Source organism: Strongylocentrotus purpuratus, unplaced genomic scaffold (genome assembly GCF_000002235.5).
Source record: "Strongylocentrotus purpuratus isolate Spur 01 unplaced genomic scaffold, Spur_5.0 spur5_scaffold_5, whole genome shotgun sequence".
Lineage (NCBI taxonomy): Eukaryota > Metazoa > Echinodermata > Echinoidea > Camarodonta > Strongylocentrotidae > Strongylocentrotus > Strongylocentrotus purpuratus.
The window spans coordinates 15,788,906-15,815,098 of record NW_022145611.1 but is presented as its reverse complement, the minus strand read 5'-3'; the positions used below and the strand labels follow the sequence as shown (position 1 = coordinate 15,815,098).

The following is a 26,193-nucleotide window of genomic DNA, read 5'->3' as shown; positions in this document are numbered from 1 at the left end:
AAGGGGCGTGGAAAGAAATATTTGAAAATTTAGAATATACACCAAATTGGGGCCGAAATGGTAAGGGCCGGAGTGGTTCAGCATTTTGGCGGAAAAATATAAAATTTTTAAATGGGCTAGTTTCCTCACAATAAATGTCCCTACATGCCATGAGAAGAACCCTGACCTCCATTTGTTTTAGAAAGGGGCGTGGAGAGAAATATTTGAAAATTTAGAATATACACCAAATTGGGGCCGAAATGGTAAGGGCCGGAGTGGTCCAGCATTTTGGCGAAAAAATATAAATTTTTTAAATGGGCTAGTTTCCTCACAATAAATGTCCATACATGCCATGAGAAGAACCCTGACCTCCATTTGTTTTAGAAAGGGGCGTGGAAAGAAATATTTGAAAATTTAGAATATACACCAAATTGGGGCCGAAATGGTAAGGGCCGGAGTGGTTCAGCATTTTGGCGGAAAAATATAAAATTTTTAAATGGGCTAGTTTCCTCACAATAAATGTCCCTACATGCCATGAGAAGAACCCTGACCTCCATTTGTTTTAGAAAGGGGCGTGGAAAGAAATATTTGAAAATTTAGAATATACACCAAATTGGGGCCGAAATGGTAAGGGCCGGAGTGGTTCAGCATTTTGGCGGAAAAATATAAAATTTTTAAATGGGCTAGTTTCCTCACAATAAATGTCCCTACATGCCATGAGAAGAACCCTGACCTCCATTTGTTTTAGAAAGGGGCGTGGAGAGAAATATTTGAAAATTTAGAATATACACCAAATTGGGGCCGAAATGGTAAGGGCCGGAGTGGTTCAGCATTTTGGTGAAAAAATATAAATTTTTTAAATGGGCTAGTTTCCTCACAATAAATGTCCCTACATGCCATGAGAAGAACCCTGACCTCCATTTGCTTTAGAAAGGGGCGTAGGGGCAAATATTTGAAAATTTAGAATATACACCAAATTGGGGCCGAAATGGTAAGGGCCGGAGTGGTCCAGCATTTTGGCGAAAAAATATAAAATTTTTAAATGGGCTAGTTTCCTCACAATAAATGTCCATACATGCCATGAGAAGAACCCTGACCTCCATTTGTTTTGAAAGGGGCGTGGAGAGAAATATTTGAAAATTTAGAATATACACCAAATTGGGGCCGAAATGGTAAGGGCCGGAGTGGTTCAGCATTTTGGCGGAAAAATATAAAATTTTTAAATGGGCTAGTTTCCTCACAATAAATGTCCCTACATGCCATGAGAAGAACCCTGACCTCCATTTGTTTTAGAAAGGGGCGTGGAAAGAAATATTTGAAAATTTAGAATATACACCAAATTGGGGCCGAAATGGTAAGGGCCGGAGTGGTTCAGCATTTTGGCGGAAAAATATAAAATTTTTAAATGGGCTAGTTTCCTCACAATAAATGTCCCTACATGCCATGAGAAGAACCCTGACCTCCATTTGTTTTAGAAAGGGGCGTGGAGAGAAATATTTGAAAATTTAGAATATACACCAAATTGGGGCCGAAATGGTAAGGGCCGGAGTGGTTCAGCATTTTGGTGAAAAAATATAAATTTTTAAATGGGCTAGTTTCCTCACAATAAATGTCCCTACATGCCATGAGAAGAACCCTGACCTCCATTTGTTTTAGAAAGGGGCGTGGAGAGAAATATTTGAAAATTTAGAATATACACCAAATTGGGGCCGAAATGGTAAGGGCCGGAGTGGTTCAGCATTTTGGCGGAAAAATATAAATTTTTAAATGGGCTAGTTTCCTCACAATAAATGTCCCTACATGCCATGAGAAGAACCCTGACCTCCATTTGTTTTAGAAAGGGGCGTGGAAAGAAATATTTGAAAATTTAGAATATACACCAAATTGGGGCCGAAATGGTAAGGGCCGGAGTGGTTCAGCATTTTGGCGGAAAAATATAAAAATTTTAAATGGGCTAGTTTCCTCACAATATATGTCCCTACATGCCATGAGAAGAACCCTGACCTCCATTTGTTTTAGAAAGGGGCGTGGAGAGAAATATTTGAAAATTTAGAATATACACCAAATTGGGGCCGAAATGGTAAGGGCCGGAGTGGTCCAGCATTTTGGCGAAAAAATATAAATTTTTTAAATGGGCTAGTTTCCTCACAATAAATGTCCATACATGCCATGAGAAGAACCCTGACCTCCATTTGTTTTAGAAAGGGGCGTGGAAAGAAATATTTGAAAATTTAGAATATACACCAAATTGGGGCCGAAATGGTAAGGGCCGGAGTGGTTCAGCATTTTGGCGGAAAAATATAAAATTTTTAAATGGGCTAGTTTCCTCACAATATATGTCCCTACATGCCATGAGAAGAACCCTGACCTCCATTTGTTTTAGAAAGGGGCGTGGAGAGAAATATTTGAAAATTTAGAATATACACCAAATTGGGGCCGAAATGGTAAGGGCCGGAGTGGTCCAGCATTTTGGCGAAAAAATATAAATTTTTTAAATGGGCTAGTTTCCTCACAATAAATGTCCATACATGCCATGAGAAGAACCCTGACCTCCATTTGTTTTAGAAAGGGGCGTGGAAAGAAATATTTGAAAATTTAGAATATACACCAAATTGGGGCCGAAATGGTAAGGGCCGGAGTGGTTCAGCATTTTGGCGGAAAAATATAAATTTTTAAATGGGCTAGTTTCCTCACAATAAATGTCCCTACATGCCATGAGAAGAACCCTGACCTCCATTTGTTTTAGAAAGGGGCGTGGAAAGAAATATTTGAAAATTTAGAATATACACCAAATTGGGGCCGAAATGGTAAGGGCCGGAGTGGTTCAGCATTTTGGCGGAAAAATATAAAAATTTTAAATGGGCTAGTTTCCTCACAATAAATGTCCCTACATGCCATGAGAAGAACCCTGACCTCCATTTGTTTTAGAAAGGGGCGTGGAGAGAAATATTTGAAAATTTAGAATATACACCAAATTGGGGCCGAAATGGTAAGGGCCGGAGTGGTCCAGCATTTTGGCGAAAAAATATAAATTTTTTAAATGGGCTAGTTTCCTCACAATAAATGTCCATACATGCCATGAGAAGAACCCTGACCTCCATTTGTTTTAGAAAGGGGCGTGGAAAGAAATATTTGAAAATTTAGAATATACACCAAATTGGGGCCGAAATGGTAAGGGCCGGAGTGGTTCAGCATTTTGGCGGAAAAATATAAAATTTTTAAATGGGCTAGTTTCCTCACAATAAATGTCCATACATGCCATGAGAAGAACCCTGACCTCCATTTGTTTTAGAAAGGGGCGTGGAAAGAAATATTTGAAAATTTAGAATATACACCAAATTGGGGCCGAAATGGTAAGGGCCGGAGTGGTTCAGCATTTTGGCGGAAAAATATAAAATTTTTAAATGGGCTAGTTTCCTCACAATAAATGTCCCTACATGCCATGAGAAGAACCCTGACCTCCATTTGTTTTAGAAAGGGGCGTGGAAAGAAATATTTGAAAATTTAGAATATACACCAAATTGGGGCCGAAATGGTAAGGGCCGGAGTGGTTCAGCATTTTGGCGGAAAAATATAAAATTTTTAAATGGGCTAGTTTCCTCACAATAAATGTCCCTACATGCCATGAGAAGAACCCTGACCTCCATTTGTTTTAGAAAGGGGCGTGGAGAGAAATATTTGAAAATTTAGAATATACACCAAATTGGGGCCGAAATGGTAAGGGCCGGAGTGGTTCAGCATTTTGGCGAAAAAATATAAATTTTTTAAATGGGCTAGTTTCCTCACAATAAATGTCCCTACATGCCATGAGAAGAACCCTGACCTCCATTTGCTTTAGAAAGGGGCGTAGGGGCAAATATTGTAAATTTAGAATATACACCAAATTGGGGCCGAAATGGTAAGGGCCGGAGTGGTTCAGCATTTTGGCGGAAAAATATAAATTTTTTAAATGGGCTAGTTTCCTCACAATAAATGTCCATACATGCCATGAGAAGAACCCTGACCTCCATTTGTTTTAGAAAGGGGCGTGGAAAGAAATATTTGAAAATTTAGAATATACACCAAATTGGGGCCGAAATGGTAAGGGCCGGAGTGGTTCAGCATTTTGGCGGAAAAATATAAAAATTTTAAATGGGCTAGTTTCCTCACAATATATGTCCCTACATGCCATGAGAAGAACCCTGACCTCCATTTGTTTTAGAAAGGGGCGTGGAGAGAAATATTTGAAAATTTAGAATATACACCAAATTGGGGCCGAAATGGTAAGGGCCGGAGTGGTCCAGCATTTTGGCGAAAAAATATAAATTTTTTAAATGGGCTAGTTTCCTCACAATAAATGTCCATACATGCCATGAGAAGAACCCTGACCTCCATTTGTTTTAGAAAGGGGCGTGGAAAGAAATATTTGAAAATTTAGAATATACACCAAATTGGGGCCGAAATGGTAAGGGCCGGAGTGGTTCAGCATTTTGGCGGAAAAATATAAATTTTTTAAATGGGCTAGTTTCCTCACAATAAATGTCCCTACATGCCATGAGAAGAACCCTGACCTCCATTTGTTTTAGAAAGGGGCGTGGAGAGAAATATTTGAAAATTTAGAATATACACCAAATTGGGGCCGAAATGGTAAGGGCCGGAGTGGTCCAGCATTTTGGCGAAAAAATATAAATTTTTTAAATGGGCTAGTTTCCTCACAATAAATGTCCATACATGCCATGAGAAGAACCCTGACCTCCATTTGTTTTAGAAAGGGGCGTGGAAAGAAATATTTGAAAATTTAGAATATACACCAAATTGGGGCCGAAATGGTAAGGGCCGGAGTGGGTCAGCATTTTGGCGGAAAAATATAAAATTTTTAAATGGGCTAGTTTCCTCACAATAAATGTCCCTACATGCCATGAGAAGAACCCTGACCTCCATTTGTTTTAGAAAGGGGCGTGGAAAGAAATATTTGAAAATTTAGAATATACACCAAATTGGGGCCGAAATGGTAAGGGCCGGAGTGGTTCAGCATTTTGGCGGAAAAATATAAAATTTTTAAATGGGCTAGTTTCCTCACAATAAATGTCCCTACATGCCATGAGAAGAACCCTGACCTCCATTTGTTTTAGAAAGGGGCGTGGAGAGAAATATTTGAAAATTTAGAATATACACCAAATTGGGGCCGAAATGGTAAGGGCCGGAATGGTTCAGCATTTTGGTGAAAAAATATAAATTTTTTAAATGGGCTAGTTTCCTCACAATAAATGTCCCTACATGCCATGAGAAGAACCCTGACCTCCATTTGCTTTAGAAAGGGGCGTAGGGGCAAATATTTGAAAATTTAGAATATACACCAAATTGGGGCCGAAATGGTAAGGGCCGGAGTGGTCCAGCATTTTGGCGAAAAAATATAAAATTTTTAAATGGGCTAGTTTCCTCACAATAAATGTCCATACATGCCATGAGAAGAACCCTGACCTCCATTTGTTTTGAAAGGGGCGTGGAGAGAAATATTTGAAAATTTAGAATATACACCAAATTGGGGCCGAAATGGTAAGGGCCGGAGTGGGTCAGCATTTTGGCGGAAAAATATAAAATTTTTAAATGGGCTAGTTTCCTCACAATAAATGTCCCTACATGCCATGAGAAGAACCCTGACCTCCATTTGTTTTAGAAAGGGGCGTGGAAAGAAATATTTGAAAATTTAGAATATACACCAAATTGGGGCCGAAATGGTAAGGGCCGGAGTGGTTCAGCATTTTGGCGGAAAAATATAAAATTTTTAAATGGGCTAGTTTCCTCACAATAAATGTCCCTACATGCCATGAGAAGAACCCTGACCTCCATTTGTTTTAGAAAGGGGCGTGGAGAGAAATATTTGAAAATTTAGAATATACACCAAATTGGGGCCGAAATGGTAAGGGCCGGAGTGGTTCAGCATTTTGGTGAAAAAATATAAATTTTTTAAATGGGCTAGTTTCCTCACAATAAATGTCCCTACATGCCATGAGAAGAACCCTGACCTCCATTTGCTTTAGAAAGGGGCGTAGGGGCAAATATTGTAAATTTAGAATATACACCAAATTGGGGCCGAAATGGTAAGGGCCGGAGTGGTTCAGCATTTTGGCGGAAAAATATCAAATTTTTAAATGGGCTAGTTTCCTCACAATAAATGTCCCTACATGCCATGAGAAGAACCCTGACCTCCATTTGTTTTAGAAAGGGGCGTGGAAAGAAATATTTGAAAATTTAGAATATACACCAAATTGGGGCCGAAATGGTAAGGGCCGGAGTGGTTCAGCATTTTGGCGGAAAAATATAAAAATTTTAAATGGGCTAGTTTCCTCACAATATATGTCCCTACATGCCATGAGAAGAACCCTGACCTCCATTTGTTTTAGAAAGGGGCGTGGAGAGAAATATTTGAAAATTTAGAATATACACCAAATTGGGGCCGAAATGGTAAGGGCCGGAGTGGTCCAGCATTTTGGCGAAAAAATATAAATTTTTTAAATGGGCTAGTTTCCTCACAATAAATGTCCATACATGCCATGAGAAGAACCCTGACCTCCATTTGTTTTAGAAAGGGGCGTGGAAAGAAATATTTGAAAATTTAGAATATACACCAAATTGGGGCCGAAATGGTAAGGGCCGGAGTGGTTCAGCATTTTGGCGGAAAAATATAAAATTTTTAAATGGGCTAGTTTCCTCACAATAAATGTCCATACATGCCATGAGAAGAACCCTGACCTCCATTTGTTTTAGAAAGGGGCGTGGAAAGAAATATTTGAAAATTTAGAATATACACCAAATTGGGGCCGAAATGGTAAGGGCCGGAGTGGTTCAGCATTTTGGCGGAAAAATATAAAATTTTTAAATGGGCTAGTTTCCTCACAATAAATGTCCCTACATGCCATGAGAAGAACCCTGACCTCCATTTGTTTTAGAAAGGGGCGTGGAAAGAAATATTTGAAAATTTAGAATATACACCAAATTGGGGCCGAAATGGTAAGGGCCGGAGTGGTTCAGCATTTTGGCGGAAAAATATAAAATTTTTAAATGGGCTAGTTTCCTCACAATAAATGTCCCTACATGCCATGAGAAGAACCCTGACCTCCATTTGTTTTAGAAAGGGGCGTGGAGAGAAATATTTGAAAATTTAGAATATACACCAAATTGGGGCCGAAATGGTAAGGGCCGGAATGGTTCAGCATTTTGGTGAAAAAATATAAATTTTTTAAATGGGCTAGTTTCCTCACAATAAATGTCCCTACATGCCATGAGAAGAACCCTGACCTCCATTTGCTTTAGAAAGGGGCGTAGGGGCAAATATTGTAAATTTAGAATATACACCAAATTGGGGCCGAAATGGTAAGGGCCGGAGTGGTTCAGCATTTTGGCGGAAAAATATAAATTTTTTAAATGGGCTAGTTTCCTCACAATAAATGTCCATACATGCCATGAGAAGAACCCTGACCTCCATTTGTTTTAGAAAGGGGCGTGGAAAGAAATATTTGAAAATTTAGAATATACACCAAATTGGGGCCGAAATGGTAAGGGCCGGAGTGGTTCAGCATTTTGGCGTAAAAATATAAAAATTTTAAATGGGCTAGTTTCCTCACAATATATGTCCCTACATGCCATGAGAAGAACCCTGACCTCCATTTGTTTTAGAAAGGGGCGTGGAGAGAAATATTTGAAAATTTAGAATATACACCAAATTGGGGCCGAAATGGTAAGGGCCGGAGTGGTCCAGCATTTTGGCGAAAAAATATAAATTTTTTAAATGGGCTAGTTTCCTCACAATAAATGTCCATACATGCCATGAGAAGAACCCTGACCTCCATTTGTTTTAGAAAGGGGCGTGGAAAGAAATATTTGAAAATTTAGAATATACACCAAATTGGGGCCGAAATGGTAAGGGCCGGAGTGGTTCAGCATTTTGGCGGAAAAATATAAATTTTTTAAATGGGCTAGTTTCCTCACAATATATGTCCCTACATGCCATGAGAAGAACCCTGACCTCCATTTGTTTTAGAAAGGGGCGTGGAGAGAAATATTTGAAAATTTAGAATATACACCAAATTGGGGCCGAAATGGTAAGGGCCGGAGTGGTCCAGCATTTTGGCGAAAAAATATAAATTTTTTAAATGGGCTAGTTTCCTCACAATAAATGTCCATACATGCCATGAGAAGAACCCTGACCTCCATTTGTTTTAGAAAGGGGCGTGGAAAGAAATATTTGAAAATTTAGAATATACACCAAATTGGGGCCGAAATGGTAAGGGCCGGAGTGGGTCAGCATTTTGGCGGAAAAATATAAAATTTTTAAATGGGCTAGTTTCCTCACAATAAATGTCCCTACATGCCATGAGAAGAACCCTGACCTCCATTTGTTTTAGAAAGGGGCGTGGAAAGAAATATTTGAAAATTTAGAATATACACCAAATTGGGGCCGAAATGGTAAGGGCCGGAGTGGTTCAGCATTTTGGCGGAAAAATATAAAATTTTTAAATGGGCTAGTTTCCTCACAATAAATGTCCCTACATGCCATGAGAAGAACCCTGACCTCCATTTGTTTTAGAAAGGGGCGTGGAGAGAAATATTTGAAAATTTAGAATATACACCAAATTGGGGCCGAAATGGTAAGGGCCGGAATGGTTCAGCATTTTGGTGAAAAAATATAAATTTTTTAAATTGGCTAGTTTCCTCACAATAAATGTCCCTACATGCCATGAGAAGAACCCTGACCTCCATTTGCTTTAGAAAGGGGCGTAGGGGCAAATATTTGAAAATTTAGAATATACACCAAATTGGGGCCGAAATGGTAAGGGCCGGAGTGGTCCAGCATTTTGGCGAAAAAATATAAAATTTTTAAATGGGCTAGTTTCCTCACAATAAATGTCCATACATGCCATGAGAAGAACCCTGACCTCCATTTGTATTTGAAAGGGGCGTGGAGAGAAATATTTGAAAATTTAGAATATACACCAAATTGGGGCCGAAATGGTAAGGGCCGGAGTGGGTCAGCATTTTGGCGGAAAAATATAAAATTTTTAAATGGGCTAGTTTCCTCACAATAAATGTCCCTACATGCCATGAGAAGAACCCTGACCTCCATTTGTTTTAGAAAGGGGCGTGGAAAGAAATATTTGAAAATTTAGAATATACACCAAATTGGGGCCGAAATGGTAAGGGCCGGAGTGGTTCAGCATTTTGGCGGAAAAATATAAAATTTTTAAATGGGCTAGTTTCCTCACAATAAATGTCCCTACATGCCATGAGAAGAACCCTGACCTCCATTTGTTTTAGAAAGGGGCGTGGAGAGAAATATTTGAAAATTTAGAATATACACCAAATTGGGGCCGAAATGGTAAGGGCCGGAATGGTTCAGCATTTTGGTGAAAAAATATAAATTTTTTAAATTGGCTAGTTTCCTCACAATAAATGTCCCTACATGCCATGAGAAGAACCCTGACCTCCATTTGCTTTAGAAAGGGGCGTAGGGGCAAATATTGTAAATTTAGAATATACACCAAATTGGGGCCGAAATGGTAAGGGCCGGAGTGGTCCAGCATTTTGGCGAAAAAATATAAAATTTTTAAATGGGCTAGTTTCCTCACAATAAATGTCCATACATGCCATGAGAAGAACCCTGACCTCCATTTGTATTTGAAAGGGGCGTGGAGAGAAATATTTGAAAATTTAGAATATACACCAAATTGGGGCCGAAATGGTAAGGGCCGGAGTGGTTCAGCATTTTGGCGGAAAAATATAAAAATTTTAAATAGGCTAGTTTCCTCACAATAAATGCCCCTACATGCCATGAGAAAAACCCTGACCTCCATTTGCTTTAGAAAGGGGCGTAGGGGCAAATATTGGAAAATTTGGCATATACACCAAATTGGGGCCAAAATGGTAAGGGCCGGCGTGGTTCAGCATTTGGGCGGAAAAAAAATTAAAATATTTGAATAGGTTAATTTCCTCACAATAAATGTCCCTACATGCCATGAGAAGGATCCTGACCTCCACTTGCCTTAGAAAGGGGCGTAGGGGCAAATATTGGAAAATTTAGAATAAACATGGAGCGGTTCAGCATTTTCGCGAAGAAAAAAATAATAGTTTGAATTTCCAAATTTCCTGACAATGAAAATTTTTTTTTTTAAATTCACGCCGATCTTAGCGCGTAATCCGCGAAAATGAATGTACCGCAAATATATTTACTTTTACAGTTCTTTCCCCTGCACCCCTTCCTTCACCCAAACATATACCCAATTGCAAACCTAACCTCCGACAAAAACACGCAGCATGAAGAAATAGGAATAGGAATATCAAGTCAGTGTTGATATATATCCATAGACTAACCTTAGGTGCCATAGTGATGACATCATCATAGAGCATCCTTGATTCCTTTGTATCTTCAGTCTCTTTGGCTAGCGCCCTCGCTAGACCAAGGCGTGGAAGGTAGCTCATGCGGTTCAAAGGAGCGTTGGCTGGCACAGGGGTAGTCTTGGTCGAGGCTAGAATGAAGAACACGAATTACAAGCTTAAAGGTATAGACCAGTTCTGGTCATGCGATTGCATTGTTAAAGAAACGTTGTGGAATTGATCAGAAAAGGTTGATCATCCGGCAAAATTTGTATCATCACGTATTTAGTCAAAACATATTCTTTCACATGATTGGTAATAAGAGCTTCCATTCCATTTTTTGAGAGGGGGGCATTTCAAAAACTGGGATATACCTTTAAGAATCGATCCATGTATGCTTCAATTCTGTCCCAAACTTTTATTCAAAGACATTTTATATGGAGGAAGCTCCCATATCATTGAACACAGGGAAAAACCATTGATTGATTATAAAAGTGGTGAACATTTTCAAAGAAAATATGTGAGTAATGACATCAAGTCTTGGCTTCACATGACCTCAGAACTGATTTGTTAATGTGCATTTTGAAAAGTTTAGTAGAGGTCTGACCAGTATACAGATCTTAAGCTTAAATGGATAAGCCGAAGCTGCATTCCTTTCATAGTAAAATAACAAAGAAATGTACATTTCGTGGAGAAAATAAAAACTTGTGCAAATGCAGCAGTCTAACCTGGTTTAGCAGCTGCCTCTTTACTTGGCTCCGGAGAGGGGGTAGTTACTGCTTTGGCTGGAGCCGTCTTGCTAGGTTGGCCTGATTTAGCCCCTGCAGGAGGTTTGGTGGTGGTGCCGCCTCCTCGGCCACGGGCTGGGGCACCCTTGGATGCCCCTGAGGTGGTGCCACGCCCACGTGCGGCGCCTCCCCTGGTGGCAGGTGCTGCCTTGGCTGCACCTCCTCTTGCTGGGAAGACAAACGGGCATACAGGGACATCAATAATAAAATGACCACACTCTATCATGACACATCCCAATGTGTGCCCAGGACAGAAGAGCTTGAATGGGGGCATAGCAAAGTAGATGACACATTTCTACGAATGCACTGCATCTGTTCTGTTAAACTAATGGTGAAGTGTGACGTCATCAAAAATCTATTAATAAATTTTTTTTTAAATAAATTTTTATGACGTACAGCTTCGGTACTCTATAGTAAACTAATAGAGGCACACATGCAGTCTACAACATATAATGACTACAATATAAAAGATAATAATTAACTCACCTGTTGCTGGTGCTCCTCTTGTTGTACCCCTAGAAGTTGGAGTGCCCCTCCCTGCAGCAGCTCCCCTAGCTGGGGCAGCCTTGGGGGCCACGCCCTTACCCTTATCTGCTGCTGTCTTACTAGTTGCTGCTGCTTCTTCCTTTTTCTTTTTCTCCTGCCACCATCCTTGTTCTGAATATCAGGAATACAAAAAATTATGTTAATACTTCTTATTGACATACATATTATAAATGTAACAATTGACGATCTCCTTAAATGCATTATAATGGATATATATGCTGATCAATATTAAAGAGTGGAAATCGACCAAACATAAGGAATTGATTCTGAATAATGTTTCCTCCTGCTCAATGAGGTCAAGCAAACAAGAATGTTTCAAAATTGTATCTAAAGACCAAAGATATAGTCCAGTGAAACTCTTCAAAAACTAATCTATAATACTTCCCTTGATATTTCAACAACTTAAAACATATTAGCAGGCCTGGAATCCCATTGTCAAGGTGATTTGTATATAAGCTTTCTTGTGTTTATGCGACAAGGGCAAAATAAAATTAATTTCCACCCTATGAAAATAGAGTATAGCATTTTACTGGCTATGGAGAGGCTTTAGCAACAAATTAAAAATGGAAAAATCACCCGTTATCTGAGCTGGCAGGTCACCCCCTATACTGGGTTTGCCCTCGTTCTCCATGCTTGCCCTAAAGGATAACATTGCATCCAGGAGAGCCTTCTTGCCCAGGTCAGAGGTCGGGTCATTCTCGTGCATGGCTAGCTGTGAGTTGCCCAGGTGACACAGAGCCTGGCTGTTGCATGGTTGGGCTATCACTCCCTTTTGACATGTCTTAGAAAAAAAGAAAGTAAAAAAAATATTTTTGGAAAATGTAACTGGAGAAAAGTTGATTGGTAATAGGAACAAGCATCCAATCACCAAGGGAATGATAATCTCTACAACGTGTAGTTTCTTATCTTGGGAGTTATAATCGCTTTCTAACTGAGATCAAGCAAATCTGAATTTTTGTAAATAGTTGACAACCTTCCATCCAGAAAATTTGATACCAGGGTTTTGACCCTCAACATGAATCCAGATTTTAATTTTCCATCTCACATCTCACAACTTGCAACATAAATGAAGCGATTTCTTAAATTTTCACAAGTGATTGATAGCATACACCTCTGGAAAATAGCGGAGAATAGCAGGAGGCACTGGTTAATCATAGATCAATGACATATCAAGGACAAGGTATCAAATTTCTGGTCTGTATTTGGTCCTGGGGGGGGGGGGGGGGTGTTTCACAAAACTTGTAATCAGTGACAAATGACAGTTGTTGTTATAAGCTACTGAAATCCTTGCTTCTGATTGGTTATCAGCAGATTTGTCACTGATATTTGACATTTGTCATTGAAAAAAGGCTTTGTGAAATGGGTCCTGACCTGTTCCTGGAGCTTGAGGACCTGCTGACTCTGTGGGATGGTGGAGCAGCTGACAAGAGAAGAGAGACGCTGGCATCGTTGAGCGATCCACGGAGCGTTCCCTGCATCTTTCTCCATCAGCATCTCCAGCAGGATGGCATGGACGTCCAGGAGCACCCACTCCATTGACTGGTAGGTGTCACCTCTAGAGGGCAGTGTGCATAAGTTCTGCCCTGCCAAGATAGCAGCACTGTCAAAAAATGCAGTATAGTTTAGCTATCAATCAGTCAATCAGTCATAAGGTTAGTTTGAAGTTTAATACAGCACAAAGGCAATGATAGCTAGATTTGTCACAACCAGAAGGTCATGGATTAACATCCAAGTCCAAGTGGTTAGCGCACTTTTGAAAAACATTAATCCTTTGGCAAGAACTTGAACAGATACATGTACCCCTGTTGCATAACTAAAAGCACAGTAGTCAAGAAACTAAAATGATCAAATATATGCACAACATTTGAGATTTTAGAGCTCTCTGCTACACACTGTTGTGAAATTTTCCCTAAAATGAATTGCTGCAATTACTCTTTAAATCATGTACTCACCATATCCCTTACATATATTGGTCAAAGAAAGCTCTCTTTGTCATTTGAGGAAAGGTGATTTAACATTAATTTTGTCCTTACCTGTGAAAGACATCTGCAGCAGTGAGGAAGCCTGATGTAGGAGTTATCTTGAGCAGCTTTCCCAGCTCTATACATCCCTTGAGAAGCTGGCCACTGGAGGACCTCCAAAGGTCTTCAGAATGTAGATCACATGGGCAACTGTAACAGCAACAAAATAAAAATTTTAAAAGGAAAAAACTTTTCATCTTTGATACAGTGTGTTTATCCAGAATAATATAAAAAAGGAAGATTTCGGAAGGGTATCCACTAGCTGTCATCTAACCACTAAAATGTAGAGTTTGTTGTTGACAGGGGACCAACTAGAAATCAGCAAATATAAAGTTTTTGAGAAAGAAAAAAACTGTGTCCATTATAACTGAAGAGGGATTGACTACGAACAGCTGATGTATCAATCTTGCAGCATAAAACAGTCACCAAGGGACCACTCACAAAGTAAGAAAGACTGTATTAATAGTTCCAGTAGGACTTCAACAACATTCTAGCTTGACCCACTCATGAACCCTTGCAAAGACCCGTCATCATGCAACGTGTACTCACCTGTCCTCGACAGTTTCAGCCTGTTTTGATGTGAGCTCTAACAGGTACTGGACACCGTCGTTCAGGTAGGTCATGGCTTCTTTGGTCCTGGCTCCTGGGCCACTCTTCTGCTGGACTAATGCTAGGCCGAGGTAGAATCTAGCACAATGTGATTAGGTAGAGTGAGGCAATTAATAGATTGAATGAAGGTACTTCTCTTGATCTGTACTATAATGGACACAGGGTTCTCACATGCTGTTGTAAAGTAGTATCCTTATTAAGCAAATTCAATGGAAAATATATTCTTCTAGTGCTTCCATTGATCAAGGCTAGAATCCCAGATACAAAAAAAAATACAAAATATATTAGTTCCTTTACCTTCTGTTTGACGGGGTCACTAAACAGTTACATAAAAGAGCCCAATTTTTATTATCATTTTATCTTTATTGTGAATTTCGGCATAACTTTCGGCCATGAAACATACTTCAACATGCATACAACTATTTAAGCTTCAGGAAGAATCAAAGAAAGCCTTCCTTAGTACAACACAGTCTTCACAGGGCTAAATTTTAATTTTAATTTTTATCTTTATTGTGAACTTGGGCATAACTTTCTGTCATGAAACGTACTTCAACATGCAAACAACTGGAAGAATCAAAGAAGCTTGTCTTAGTACAAACACAACAGAGTCTTTGGCTCTCTTAACATTGCCCCACAGCAAAAAATGCGTGGACCTACCTAGCGATGGGTAGGAATGGTTTGAGGCCCACTGCATGCTGTAGCCTTGTGAGGGCATCTTCCACCTTGTCCTGTAGCAGTAGAAGCCTTCCTACATGGATGTTGTACATGACACTGTTCTGCTCCAGGGAGAGGGAATCCATGAACTTGAGGCATGCCTGACCTAGCGGGTTGCTCTCGTCAGACGCTGCCTGAGACGTCTTACCACCCTGAAAGAAAAACAGGATGTCCCCAAGAAGTTGGAAAACGTGATATGAATTAATTTTCATCTATTCTCAGGGCCAGTATACTCAGGCATAGTCAATATCCAAAGTTTTGTTAATGACAGCCTACATTTAAAAACTCCAATGCCTGTGTAGATAGTTCAAAGTGGCTTAGCCATCTCTAATTCTTGAACATTTTTGTGCTATGCCTTTTTCAACACTTTTTTTTTTTTTAAACTTTGTATTTTTTGTTATCACTAGCAATAGTATTATTATGTTTTATAATTTGCATAATAAATCCAATCCAAAAGATATTTGATATAGCGCCTTTTCCTTGCAGTTACAAAGCGCTGCACACACGCTCCACAATGTTTGGGCCACTTAATAATAAACAATTCCTTATTAATTCATTTCATTATCTAGCTTTACATATATGATAGATATTCACATTAGTGATTTCATATACTGGTCAAAACATAGCTTGATCAATGAAGTATTTGCAAGTATTTTCAGTTTTCTTCACTATGAAGATGAAACATTCATGAAAGGCAGGGGAAACTCTCAATCACACATTTGGAACCAATAACCCTGTAACTATTTGGAAGCGATATCATCTTGCACAGAAGTCATACTTGAGTAGCCTGCTTGGACTTGAACAGGTAGAGCTCCTGGACATAGTCAGACTTCTGTGACTGACCGCTGTTGAGCAGGTGCTTGAACTCCTCATCAATGGCCTGAAGCTGTCGGGCGAGAGGGGCGTTGGCCCCTGCCCCCCTCTGCTGACAGATGGCCTGGATGTCATCCTCCTTGCTGCTGTCCTTGGACTTGGTGCTCAGGCCAAGGGACAGGATCGCCATGCTGTCATCAAGGTCATCATCCTGGGGTCAAGGAAAGAGTTAAACATAATTTTAAAAAAATGAATATATAAGGTCAAATACACATACAAATACAATTATAAATGGATAACAATATATTATAATAAATTATAAATGGATGCATTTATAAGGGTGTCATATAAAAATCAGGCTAACAGTGAAGGTCACAATAAGTGGGTGCTATCATTACGGAAGATCATTATCTTGGGTGTAAGGTGTTTAGCATTCAAGCCCAGAATCCTGAATTAAAAGTGTTTATACGAAGATGGCAGTTTAAAGTTAGAAGATAGGCAGATGAGAGATAGATTTATGGCTCATTCTTGTATATTGCTTCCAAAGTATAAAATCTAGACATTAATTGAATACAAATTTTTTTTATACCACAGGAAAAAAAAGATAAATCGATCAGCTTTACCAAAATGAAAAGTTTATATGCGATTCTATTTGTTTAGTAGCTGATGTGATGTTAAAAAGATACCTATAGAAGAATGATGCCTCCTGCACCACCTCCAGTGGGCAGAGGCATAAAAGACAAGATACAAATATTCTGTGGTAAAAATCATCCAACGACGATGGTAAACGCCATAATACCAACAACAACAACAGTTCCGGTATTCTAAAATCAAATTTAGCAAGCTGAACTCTGAAGAATCATTACCTACAATGATACAAAGTTTCATTTCTTTCATTTTGAATAACAAATAAAACACATAGAAGTGGGGAAAAGACCTAGGAGGGTAATACTTACATCCTTCTTGAGTCCATACATATCCTGTGCATGATAGGTCTCCTCCAGGACAAGACCCAAGGTGAAATGGAGGTCGGCTTGTTTGGGCTTCTGCTTGATGGCACACGCCAGGTTCACAGCAGCTGTGTGGAGCAGGTCAAGGGGAGATCCCCCCTCGTCAAAACGTGACGACTGACCTGAAAAACAACAAAGTGAATTAATCACGCAACTACCAGAGTGCTCTAAATGCTTTACTAAATTCTTCAAAAAATAGTATTTGACGTTGGTATTATTGAAAACCTTATTTCCCTTTACACTGATGCCCCATTTGCAATCATTATGTAGACATAAAAGTACACTTGGATATAGGGCCAAGTCCAAAGTGAATGTTGCAAAATGCATTATTGTCAATAGTAAATTCTTTATTTGATTGGAGGATGGATCGTGTTTTAAAGGAATAACAGTGCAGTTTTAATTTTGCATTTTAAAGGGGAACAAACAAGCTTTTCCATGATACCAATTTCAAATAGGATTGTAACAATAGAGATATAAACGCTCAGACTTGAATTGCAGAACTTTTTTGAGGGGATTAGTTTCATTCTTAGTAGTCTTCTTAATTGAATTAACAGAATTAAAACTATTTGTTTCAGCACTTCCATCCAAATGAAAGGGTCATGAACATACAAGACATACAAGACGATAGTCCGATATGCTCACTTTTTAACACTTTACTTTTTGGAGCATTGATACCAATTGTTGGAGCCACAGAAACATTTATATAATATAATTGCAAAAGTCTTGTATAAAGGGCTGTTGGCCGAGATTTGAAGCCAGAGCAGTTAATCCATAATTCAGTAACATCCAACCAAAGAAACACCTCTACTCAGTCATTCAAACTCACAAATATTTTATTGTTCTCTAGTTCAATCATAAATCAATTCCATGGTAGCCTACCTTTTTTCGGCAGTGCACTTCTATATTTCTTGATGAGTTCTTTGGCCTTTGACATGAGCTGGTCCACACTACCAGATTGTTCAGAACCTTGTAGCTTCTTCTCCCAATCATGGCTCTGAAACGGATTCAATACAGTACAGGGAATTACAGTCACAAAACTTCAAAGTTTCCATTTGGCCCATTCTACACCGACAAGGAAAGATTTTGAGTTATACGTTTATGACAAAGTAACTTGTCAAAAAAATAATTATCATTTCTGTCTTTTCTGGCGAATGATACACTTATAAACCTAAGCACTAAATATACAAGACAAGCACTACTAAGATTCCAGTATGCATTTAAGTTGATGCAGGTTTCTGAAAAATGTTCATTTCAGGCCAAATAAAATTTCCCTCTTATAGCATTTTTAGATAGTTTTTCACAAACATTACCACTGTTCATAATTAATACAGACAGTAGTTTGGAAGTGTTCTTCAATCAAATCAGTACCAGTACACATTTTCCCTTAATGTGCAGTCTCATGACATATCAAAATATGATTTTTCTTTTTTTAAACAGAATTTTAATAGCTAACAAGAACTGTTACCTTTATAGCATGTTTGAGTTCCCTACTGGTGTGTTTGCTTGTACACATGTTGCTCTTGTGCCATTCCATTTCTTCTTTGTAGAGTTTGCGACTGCACTCTTTGCAGGTGTCAGTATTCTAGAAAGATATCAAGACAAAGGCATTAAAACAAAGAAAGTATGAGATACAGAAACATATACAGTTCTATTTGGCTAACCACAACTACTGACTTCTAGGTCTATTTAACAATTTGTATTTCACAAATGTGTGATGCGAGTTGGTTTAGCGGCACGTTCACTTGGTCAGCTCTCTGTCATCACCTACAAACTGGCTCAGACGACCCCTGTTCGAAACTGAGTCACGTCTTTTGGATGGTGATGGTGATACACGTCTGTAAAAACTGAATTACACTCAAAATTATCATTTACCTTGCATAACAAAATGCATTTTGTACATAATGATCAAAACTCAATATTGTGACAACTCATAAAGTCATATAGTTGATGTGATGATTGATGTACTAAGTTTGTGTTTAATGCATAAAGTGGTCTAAATTACATAGGTTCAGTCATGTGAAACTGTAATCGATTCAATCACTATAATACCACACACCAAACATACAATTTCTGCAGTCTTTTAGACCCCAGTTGCACCGACAAGACTGTCAACAAGCCAACAACAGACCAAACAAACAAGATACAAGATGCAACATACAAGATATTTTATTTGGTCTTTGCAAACAAGTTACATAGAAAGTTGGTTGGTTTCCACTGGCATTACAAAAACATTCAAGAAAATACCTAATTACAAGAAATAAATATATCACGTTTATAGAAATAGATGAAATAAGGAACAAATACATGCAAAAGATAATGAAGCGGCAAAAGTGGTCATTGTACTTCAAATCATGAGTTTCAGAATTAAGCATTGGTCATTGGTATTTCAAATCATAAATAGTTTCAGTATCATTATTTCTGACCCAAGAAATTCAACGTTGAACCTGTGAGTTGAATTTATGAACAGAGTCTGGAACAAATGAATATCTGAATCGTGAAAGGCGGGTTACAATTACATTATACCCCAAAATAGCCAAGAATTGTTCAGCTTAAACTTGAGGTGGAGTCAGTATGGTGGTGTGAATGAGATATTAGTAATATGCTACTTTATAGTTCAGGAAAAATTTCAACCTCTATTTTCATTTAGGCATATATTTTACTTTTTTACCTCTGGATCTGCATCAATCTTTGGTCTCTTGTCACACATCTTGATATGAGCACCTAGAGCACTGTACTTCATCTTCTCTTCACATCCTATGATTAATGAAATAATGCATCACTTTAATCTATAACAATTGGAAGTATTTAAATCTTTTTTGTTATAATCATATAAAGTAAGAATGCTCGAGAAGTGCAGAGCGACCCTGCCTGGACTTGGTGAAAAGAAAAGTGCATACTAGAGGCTGGAGTTCCTTACATCGAATTCCAAGAATTTAATAAGAGTTGTAGGGTGGAGGATAAAAAAACCCAAGCATCCTCATACATTACTTTATTTTACCTGTTATTCTATAATGGGTAAGTAAAACAAACATATATATACACATGCTAAGGCTCAATACCTTGAATAATTCAAAGGCAAACACTCTGAAATTAACAATGACCTCAGATATTTGTTTAACCTTTTTATAATCTCCATTAAATCACCTCCTTATCTAACCTGAAGTCAATAATTGAATATGAGTAGTAATCTTTCTTCAGTATCACTTGCCTTTTGAAACATTAAAATATTTGTTAACTAAATACAGAAACCCCTAGACACAGAATGTATCTTACCTGTATATGAGTAGAGACAGCACACTGTAGCACCGGACAATTCCTTCTCGATGCCTCCCTCTGGAACCTTCCATTCATTCTCTAGGGGTGTCCCATCCAGTGGATCCACCTTTGATGTCCTTGTCAATTCATTGATGATTGGTTCACTGAAAACATGCTTTGGTTCCGACCCTTTTAGAATATAATATAGCAATTATTGATTGTTAGGGGTCTCATAGTTACATTGACAGAACATTCGTTCGTGGATGAAATATGTGGATAAATGTCATATGTCGTACGGAACACATTGCACGGAATCGCCCATTATGTTACCAGCACCATAATTGTTTTTTTTAAACATTGAAAATGATAGATATTCGGGCACCAGTGAATAAATTTTGTATCGCCTAACTGGAATGTCAGAGCTTTACTTCAGCTGTATGTTGTCAAAAAAAGATATTATACTGGTAGCTGTATAACTTTGCTGTCAACCGTAATTTCGAATTAAATGATCAGAAAGAAATGTCCACTTATAATCTTTTGCAGCTAACACAATTTCTCAAATACATCCTTGTATGCTACTAAAGATATCAACAAATATTTGTTTTCGGAAGAAGTCAACTCTGTTGTGCATTACAGTTTATTTTTCCAACATTTCCATTGAGCCAAGTACAATTACAAAGTATTGATAGGTTAAACCATCCTCTTATAATTTCTCCCTAAATTTTACTTACGGTAAGTGTAAATTACATTACTGATAATATAATACTCTTACCATACCAAAACTAATTGGTTGTTGTACTTGGGGAAAGAATTTGTAATGGTAGGTTAGGAGCATTTTGACAATAATTTGTGATATTCTAGAAAGGCAATGAAAAGAGCTCCAGAGCAATAATAACTACCTTTGATACTACATGGCTTGTAGAATGGGCTGGTGGTGATTGGGCATTCATACTTCATGGCATCTTTGCAATCTGCAAACTGCACTGCACGACCCAGCCATTTTTTCGTGGCATTCACTGTGTACGTCTGAAATGAGAAACAAAACGATGCATTCCGTTGCAGTGATAATATGAAATATGATATTGATATCACCAAGCCTTATAATTGGCATCTATTTGCATGCGTGAAGAGTGATGATCCCAAAACCTCAAATGAGTACATAACACACATTACGTATGAAATTAGTCCTCTATACCGAATTAACGTTGTATTAACCACACTTTTTTGCCGCCAAAAAAAAAATCAAAGTCGGGGGTGTGTCTTATACACAGTACACACAAAAAAAGCTCAGTAATCGGTGTGTTGACTCACCACTCAGAAACTAGAACAACACTCAAAATTGTCTGTCATCTTGGTTTGAAAGTAATCTTTCTGATAGATCTCAATATGTAGTTTATAATAATAATTCCTCCAAGTTTTCTTCTATTACACGGCGTACGTACCACATGGTTCTATCCTAGGTCTTCTACTGTTTTTTAATTTACATTAATGATCTTACACATTCAGCTGCACCTCACAGTTAAATGAAAGGCCTTCCCGCGTGGGTTTTTTAACATGGACCTGGCTTGCTGCCAACAGAGTCGGCAAAAAAAAAAAAAAAAAAAAAAAAAAAAAATTTTTTTTTTTTAGGGCGAAAAAGAGGGGTGCGGTTAATACACGAAGGCGGTTTATACACCGTGCATTACAGTAACCATTTTCAAAGTATAACCAATGTGTGTTTGACAAATGCATGTGCATATATTGCATGTATTTCCAAGTTCCTACAAAGAACATGACTTAATGAGAAACAATTGTGAATTCAATGAATAACAAATTAGTGTGGAGCCCAAAATAAATAAACATCTTCATGAGCTCTGACCTGCTTATTGGAACCGTCAGCAGACGTGACCTCAATCTCCACAGCTGTGTCACCCACATTGAGGTTGACCTCTGACCCTGGGTCTTGACCATTGACCTTCACCGCATTCTTCTTATCAGGAGCGGTAGGAGTAACCTTTAGTGCACTGGCAGTGTAAGGAAGGAGGCCTGCAAGAAAAGAACATTCAAAAAGTAAAATGAGATCAAAATATGCTTAAAATGTGATTTAAAACTAAAAATGATCGAATAATTGGACCACCAACACAAATCGTCTGCACAATCTCAGTTGATATAACGTACATCATGCCAACTGCCATGAAGACCAAGATGGCACCTTGCAAAATCTATCACAAGTACAAGTTCACCAACATACCATTGAAATATGAACTTAAGCTATATGCACTTCAAAGTCATATGTCAGGAATCTTGACTTACAATTTCACGAAACACTCTTCATAGGGTAAAAGCACTAACCAAGAATCAAATTTGAGGCGTGGCTGCATGCACTGACAGGAATGCTATATATGAAGTCATGGGGCTAAGAAGAATAAATTGGACCACTGCATGCATGGTATGCAGACAGAAGAGCTCAAAACATTTTCTGTGAGATATGGACACAATGCAGACCGTACTCAGAAAACAACCACCTGTGAATTCTTCATGTGACTTAATTCCTCAGCTCTAAGCCTAATTATGTATGCATCCTTTCTTTCAAAGGCAGCTAGGCATACCATGGGTGTCTGTAGCTGCATGTTCATTTAAGAACACACAAATGTATCAAATTTATGCATGCTTCTACCCCCAGAACCCTATTGATGAACTATTGAACCAGTAAATGTCTTTCAATAGAAAGAATGTGTATGTTGGGCAAGCCAAAAGTTCCTCACTCTTAATGATCTTAGCAAGGGCATGCAAAGAATTTGAATCCATTAAGAACTGAACTATTATAGAGCCTTGAAGGCTGCTGATGGATATGTTGTAATTTATGCAAATTAATAGGTGTAATGCTAAATATGTTTATTCATGGCTTTGAATGTTAGGTCGTCTCAAAGCCTTTTTTTCCCCAACTGGTGTGTTATGTATGCAGCTTGTTCCGATGAGGCCATCATTTTCATAGCTTCTCACTCCTAAATGTAATAACATTTACATACAAACCAAATGACAGGATAAAAGAATAACATCAAATTATTTTTGACTTGAAAACAGTTTAAATAGTAGTGATTTGCTTCTTTAGTGCAAGCCTATATGAACTGTGTGATTTATTACAATTTAGCAGTACCAATATTGCCTCAAGCGAAAGTAAAATTTCACCATTGTGGCATTTTGGGGTTGCTGCCCATGAGCCTCCTTTTATTTTCTTCCTAAATAAAAATATACTCCGAGACAAACCCTAATTTCATCTAAACAGGACTAGCATTCAAAAGCCATGTTACCTTTTATATTATAAAACAATATCAATCAGCATAACAAATAAGGAGTCCTTGATTAATGTCTGCGCAAAACTGGCTGCATTCGCATAAAATTAAAAGAGACGTCGGCTCAAGAGCCAATTTTTTTTTGTAATTCCTTTTTCTTAAATGACAACTAACATCATTTACCCTAGCCTAAAAGATAACATCAATTTCAGAATGTGCCCCTAGTTCTCACATGAATAGTTGAGTGTATCCGGGTCAAAGTCAGGAACTAGACACCCATCTGCTATCTTGATACCACTCAAGGAAGCATCAGTGGCAGACAGCCTCTTGGCGTGGATGATGTACAGCTTGGAAGTGCCATCTTCAGCTGATACATCAATCTTGATCGTTGTCGTCTTCCCCTCGGCAAGATCTACAGTCCTTCCTCCATCCCCTCCCTGCATCGCAAACCAATCCACAATGATTAGAATAAAGTTTAATGATCTCATGTACGTATATATTCCTGTTTATTGATGTTATATTAAGGATAGGTATTTTGCTAACAGAAAAAGACTTAAAATGAAATACATTTTAGAAATATGCATTTATGAATGTGTGAAGTATTACAAGACGTTGTGTTTCGGGACAGTTTATTTAAACCAGTAATTTGAAGAAGTTTACATGCAATATGTCAGAAATCTTATATGACTTATGTTAGAAAATATTATAATGGACGTAATTTATGATGGTTAGTGCAATCTAATACATATTTTTTGTAAATCCAAAGGCAAAAAAGACTACTTTAATTTTGTTAATCGTCAGGACACACAACCCCCCCCCCCTACCCCCCTCCGATACAGAGTTGAATTAGTTGCAGTTCATATATGCAAATTATGTCAAACATCTTTCCCATATTTATAAAACCTCACTAAGCCTTGTAATCAACTATGCCTATTAAAGACTATGAAGGTAGTTGTAAACTAGCCTAGCAAGGTTTTATGAACAGGTGGGTGACTGCATGGGTGATGCTCCAACCATCATGGATCCAAGTTTACAGGAATTACATCATTAGACTTATGTAAGCCTTATATGTTAGTACAATTGCTTCCTCTGTACTTTCCTTTTTCTTCTTTTTGTAGAAGAGGACGGATTACTAAGTTACTTTGTTTCTCCCTCACATAAAATGCAATGGAGTCAATTTCAACAAAGTACAACAAATTAATTTGTCCATATACTAGAGTGGATGAAAACAAGCAAATTTTTTTGTTTTTTTGCCGACTCCTTAGGCAGGAAGCCAGGTCCTTGTTAAAAAACACATGCGGGGAAGGACCTTTAATTTACTGCGAGGTGTAATTGAAGGCGCCGATTTTTGCTTGTGAACTTGCCACAATAATAGTAACAAAGTCGTTTTCAAAACTAAAGATGACAGACAAATTTTCCTTTAAGTCCAAACACTCAAGCCTCAAAACCCCTATCCATTTTTAAGGGTCATTTCGGCAGATTTTCCTCCAAATACAGGCCCATTTTTCGGGTCTACAAAATGTTGGAAATTTTGGAAAAAAAAGGAGGCATGTTCATTAGGGGCACTGGTCCGAGAATAAGGATCGTCTGCATTTTCACAGAAGTTTTTTTTCATCGGCGCTCTGCAGGCTTTGGGTTCCTGAAACCACCCGCCGGCGATGCGAAAAACGGATTCCGCGTAAGAAAATAACTCCAGTTCACCGTCTACTTTCATGGGCTGTCCGTCTACCCGAGAATTCATCACTTATATAACGTGAAAGTCTCTGTACAAAGACGATATAAAATGCATCAAGGAAATCACAGCAGGATCTATTTTTTGCATCGCCAACGCGCAGATCGGAAATACAAAACGTCTGCGAAAATGCAAACGATCCCTATTCTCGGACCAGCGCCCTACTGATGACGTGATGTTAGTGATATTTATTTTTAAATGGGACCCATTTTGGGAGGATTTTATGAGAAAAAGCAACCCATTACAGCGGCACAAAGCCGTATGACTAATGAATATGAGTCTCCTCGCATTTTTATAATTTTGTAAATTTACGACGCATTATAAAATTAAATCAAATCTTGATCCAAATCTTGAACAAACCAAATCTTGCTAAGCAAGACTTTCATTTGACAAATGAAAGTCTTGCTTAGTAGTCACTCATTGTCACTGATAACTTAGTTATCTTATTGATAGGTTACATGGGATTAAAAACTGTTAGGCCTATGATGTTACTTGTTAGTTAACATTCTTGAGATGAAACGAAAGTTAGTTAGTTTGTCTAAGTTTCTCACTCTCTCTCACTCGCTGCTCACCACAATTTGATAGCTTGCATTGCTGTCACTTGTCAAACAACTGATGGTTAATTTGCCCACATCACTTGCTACCGTCACGTTGTATTCTGTAGTGTTTCTGTTGAATTTGGGATTTAGGGAGCCTGGCTTGATTGAAAGCTTTTCCAAGTCGGCGTCATCCATGGTTGCATCAACTCCTCAAAACAATTCCAATGCATGCAACGCAACACTAACAGCACGGGTACCGCTACCGGGCCGCCGGGTACTGTAAACGACGAAATACGGTCGGGATATATGTATGCACTGCATCCTGCATTCTGTACTGCATTAGACTACTAGCTAGGTGTAGCGTCCCTGGTTTCACCGGGGGACAAATGCTATGATCTCCACAAGACATTTCACAATCTATATTAAAAAAAGGGTAAATTATAATCTAGGACAATATTATTCAATCTCCTACAGTTAAATCAAGAGTTAAATAGCTGTGATATACCAATGTTTATTTTCAATCTAAATTAATAAAATTAAAACATTAAGAGAGATTTTTGATATT

At 38.3% G+C, this 26,193-nt stretch overlaps 1 protein-coding gene across 1 annotated transcript; it reads right to left on the bottom strand.

Annotated features, from left to right (window-relative positions):
- Window positions 1–10,112: 10,112 nt before the first annotated feature.
- LOC580673 lies at window positions 10,113–25,934 on the bottom strand. The gene is made up of 18 exons (XM_030998653.1): window positions 25,662–25,934; window positions 23,590–23,794; window positions 21,944–22,110; window positions 20,985–21,111; window positions 20,104–20,274; window positions 19,499–19,584; window positions 18,296–18,412; window positions 17,710–17,824; window positions 16,777–16,952; window positions 15,786–16,031; window positions 14,951–15,159; window positions 14,234–14,371; window positions 13,697–13,834; window positions 13,035–13,263; window positions 12,240–12,444; window positions 11,604–11,774; window positions 11,058–11,285; window positions 10,113–10,481 (listed from the first exon to the last, which is right to left on the bottom strand). Exons 1-18 carry the CDS (start codon window positions 25,821–25,823, stop codon window positions 10,141–10,143), a joined length of 3,231 nt encoding a protein of 1,076 aa, XP_030854513.1. The 5' UTR covers window positions 25,824–25,934; the 3' UTR covers window positions 10,113–10,140.
- Between the last annotated feature and the right edge of the window lie 259 nt (window positions 25,935–26,193).

Bases quoted from the DNA above. Each gene is read 5' to 3' on its own strand.
- LOC580673 (XM_030998653.1), bottom strand. From the start codon at position 25,823: ATGGATGACGCCGACTTGGAAAAGCTTTCAATCAAGCCAGGCTCCCTA. The intron at 22,111-23,589 runs GTGAGAACTAGG...CTTTTCTTGCAG, and splicing joins GGATACACTCAACTATTCAT to GCCTCCTTCCTTACACTGCC. The intron at 12,445-13,034 runs GTCAGGACCCAT...TTTTTTTCTAAG, and splicing joins TCCTCAAGCTCCAGGAACAG to ACATGTCAAAAGGGAGTGAT.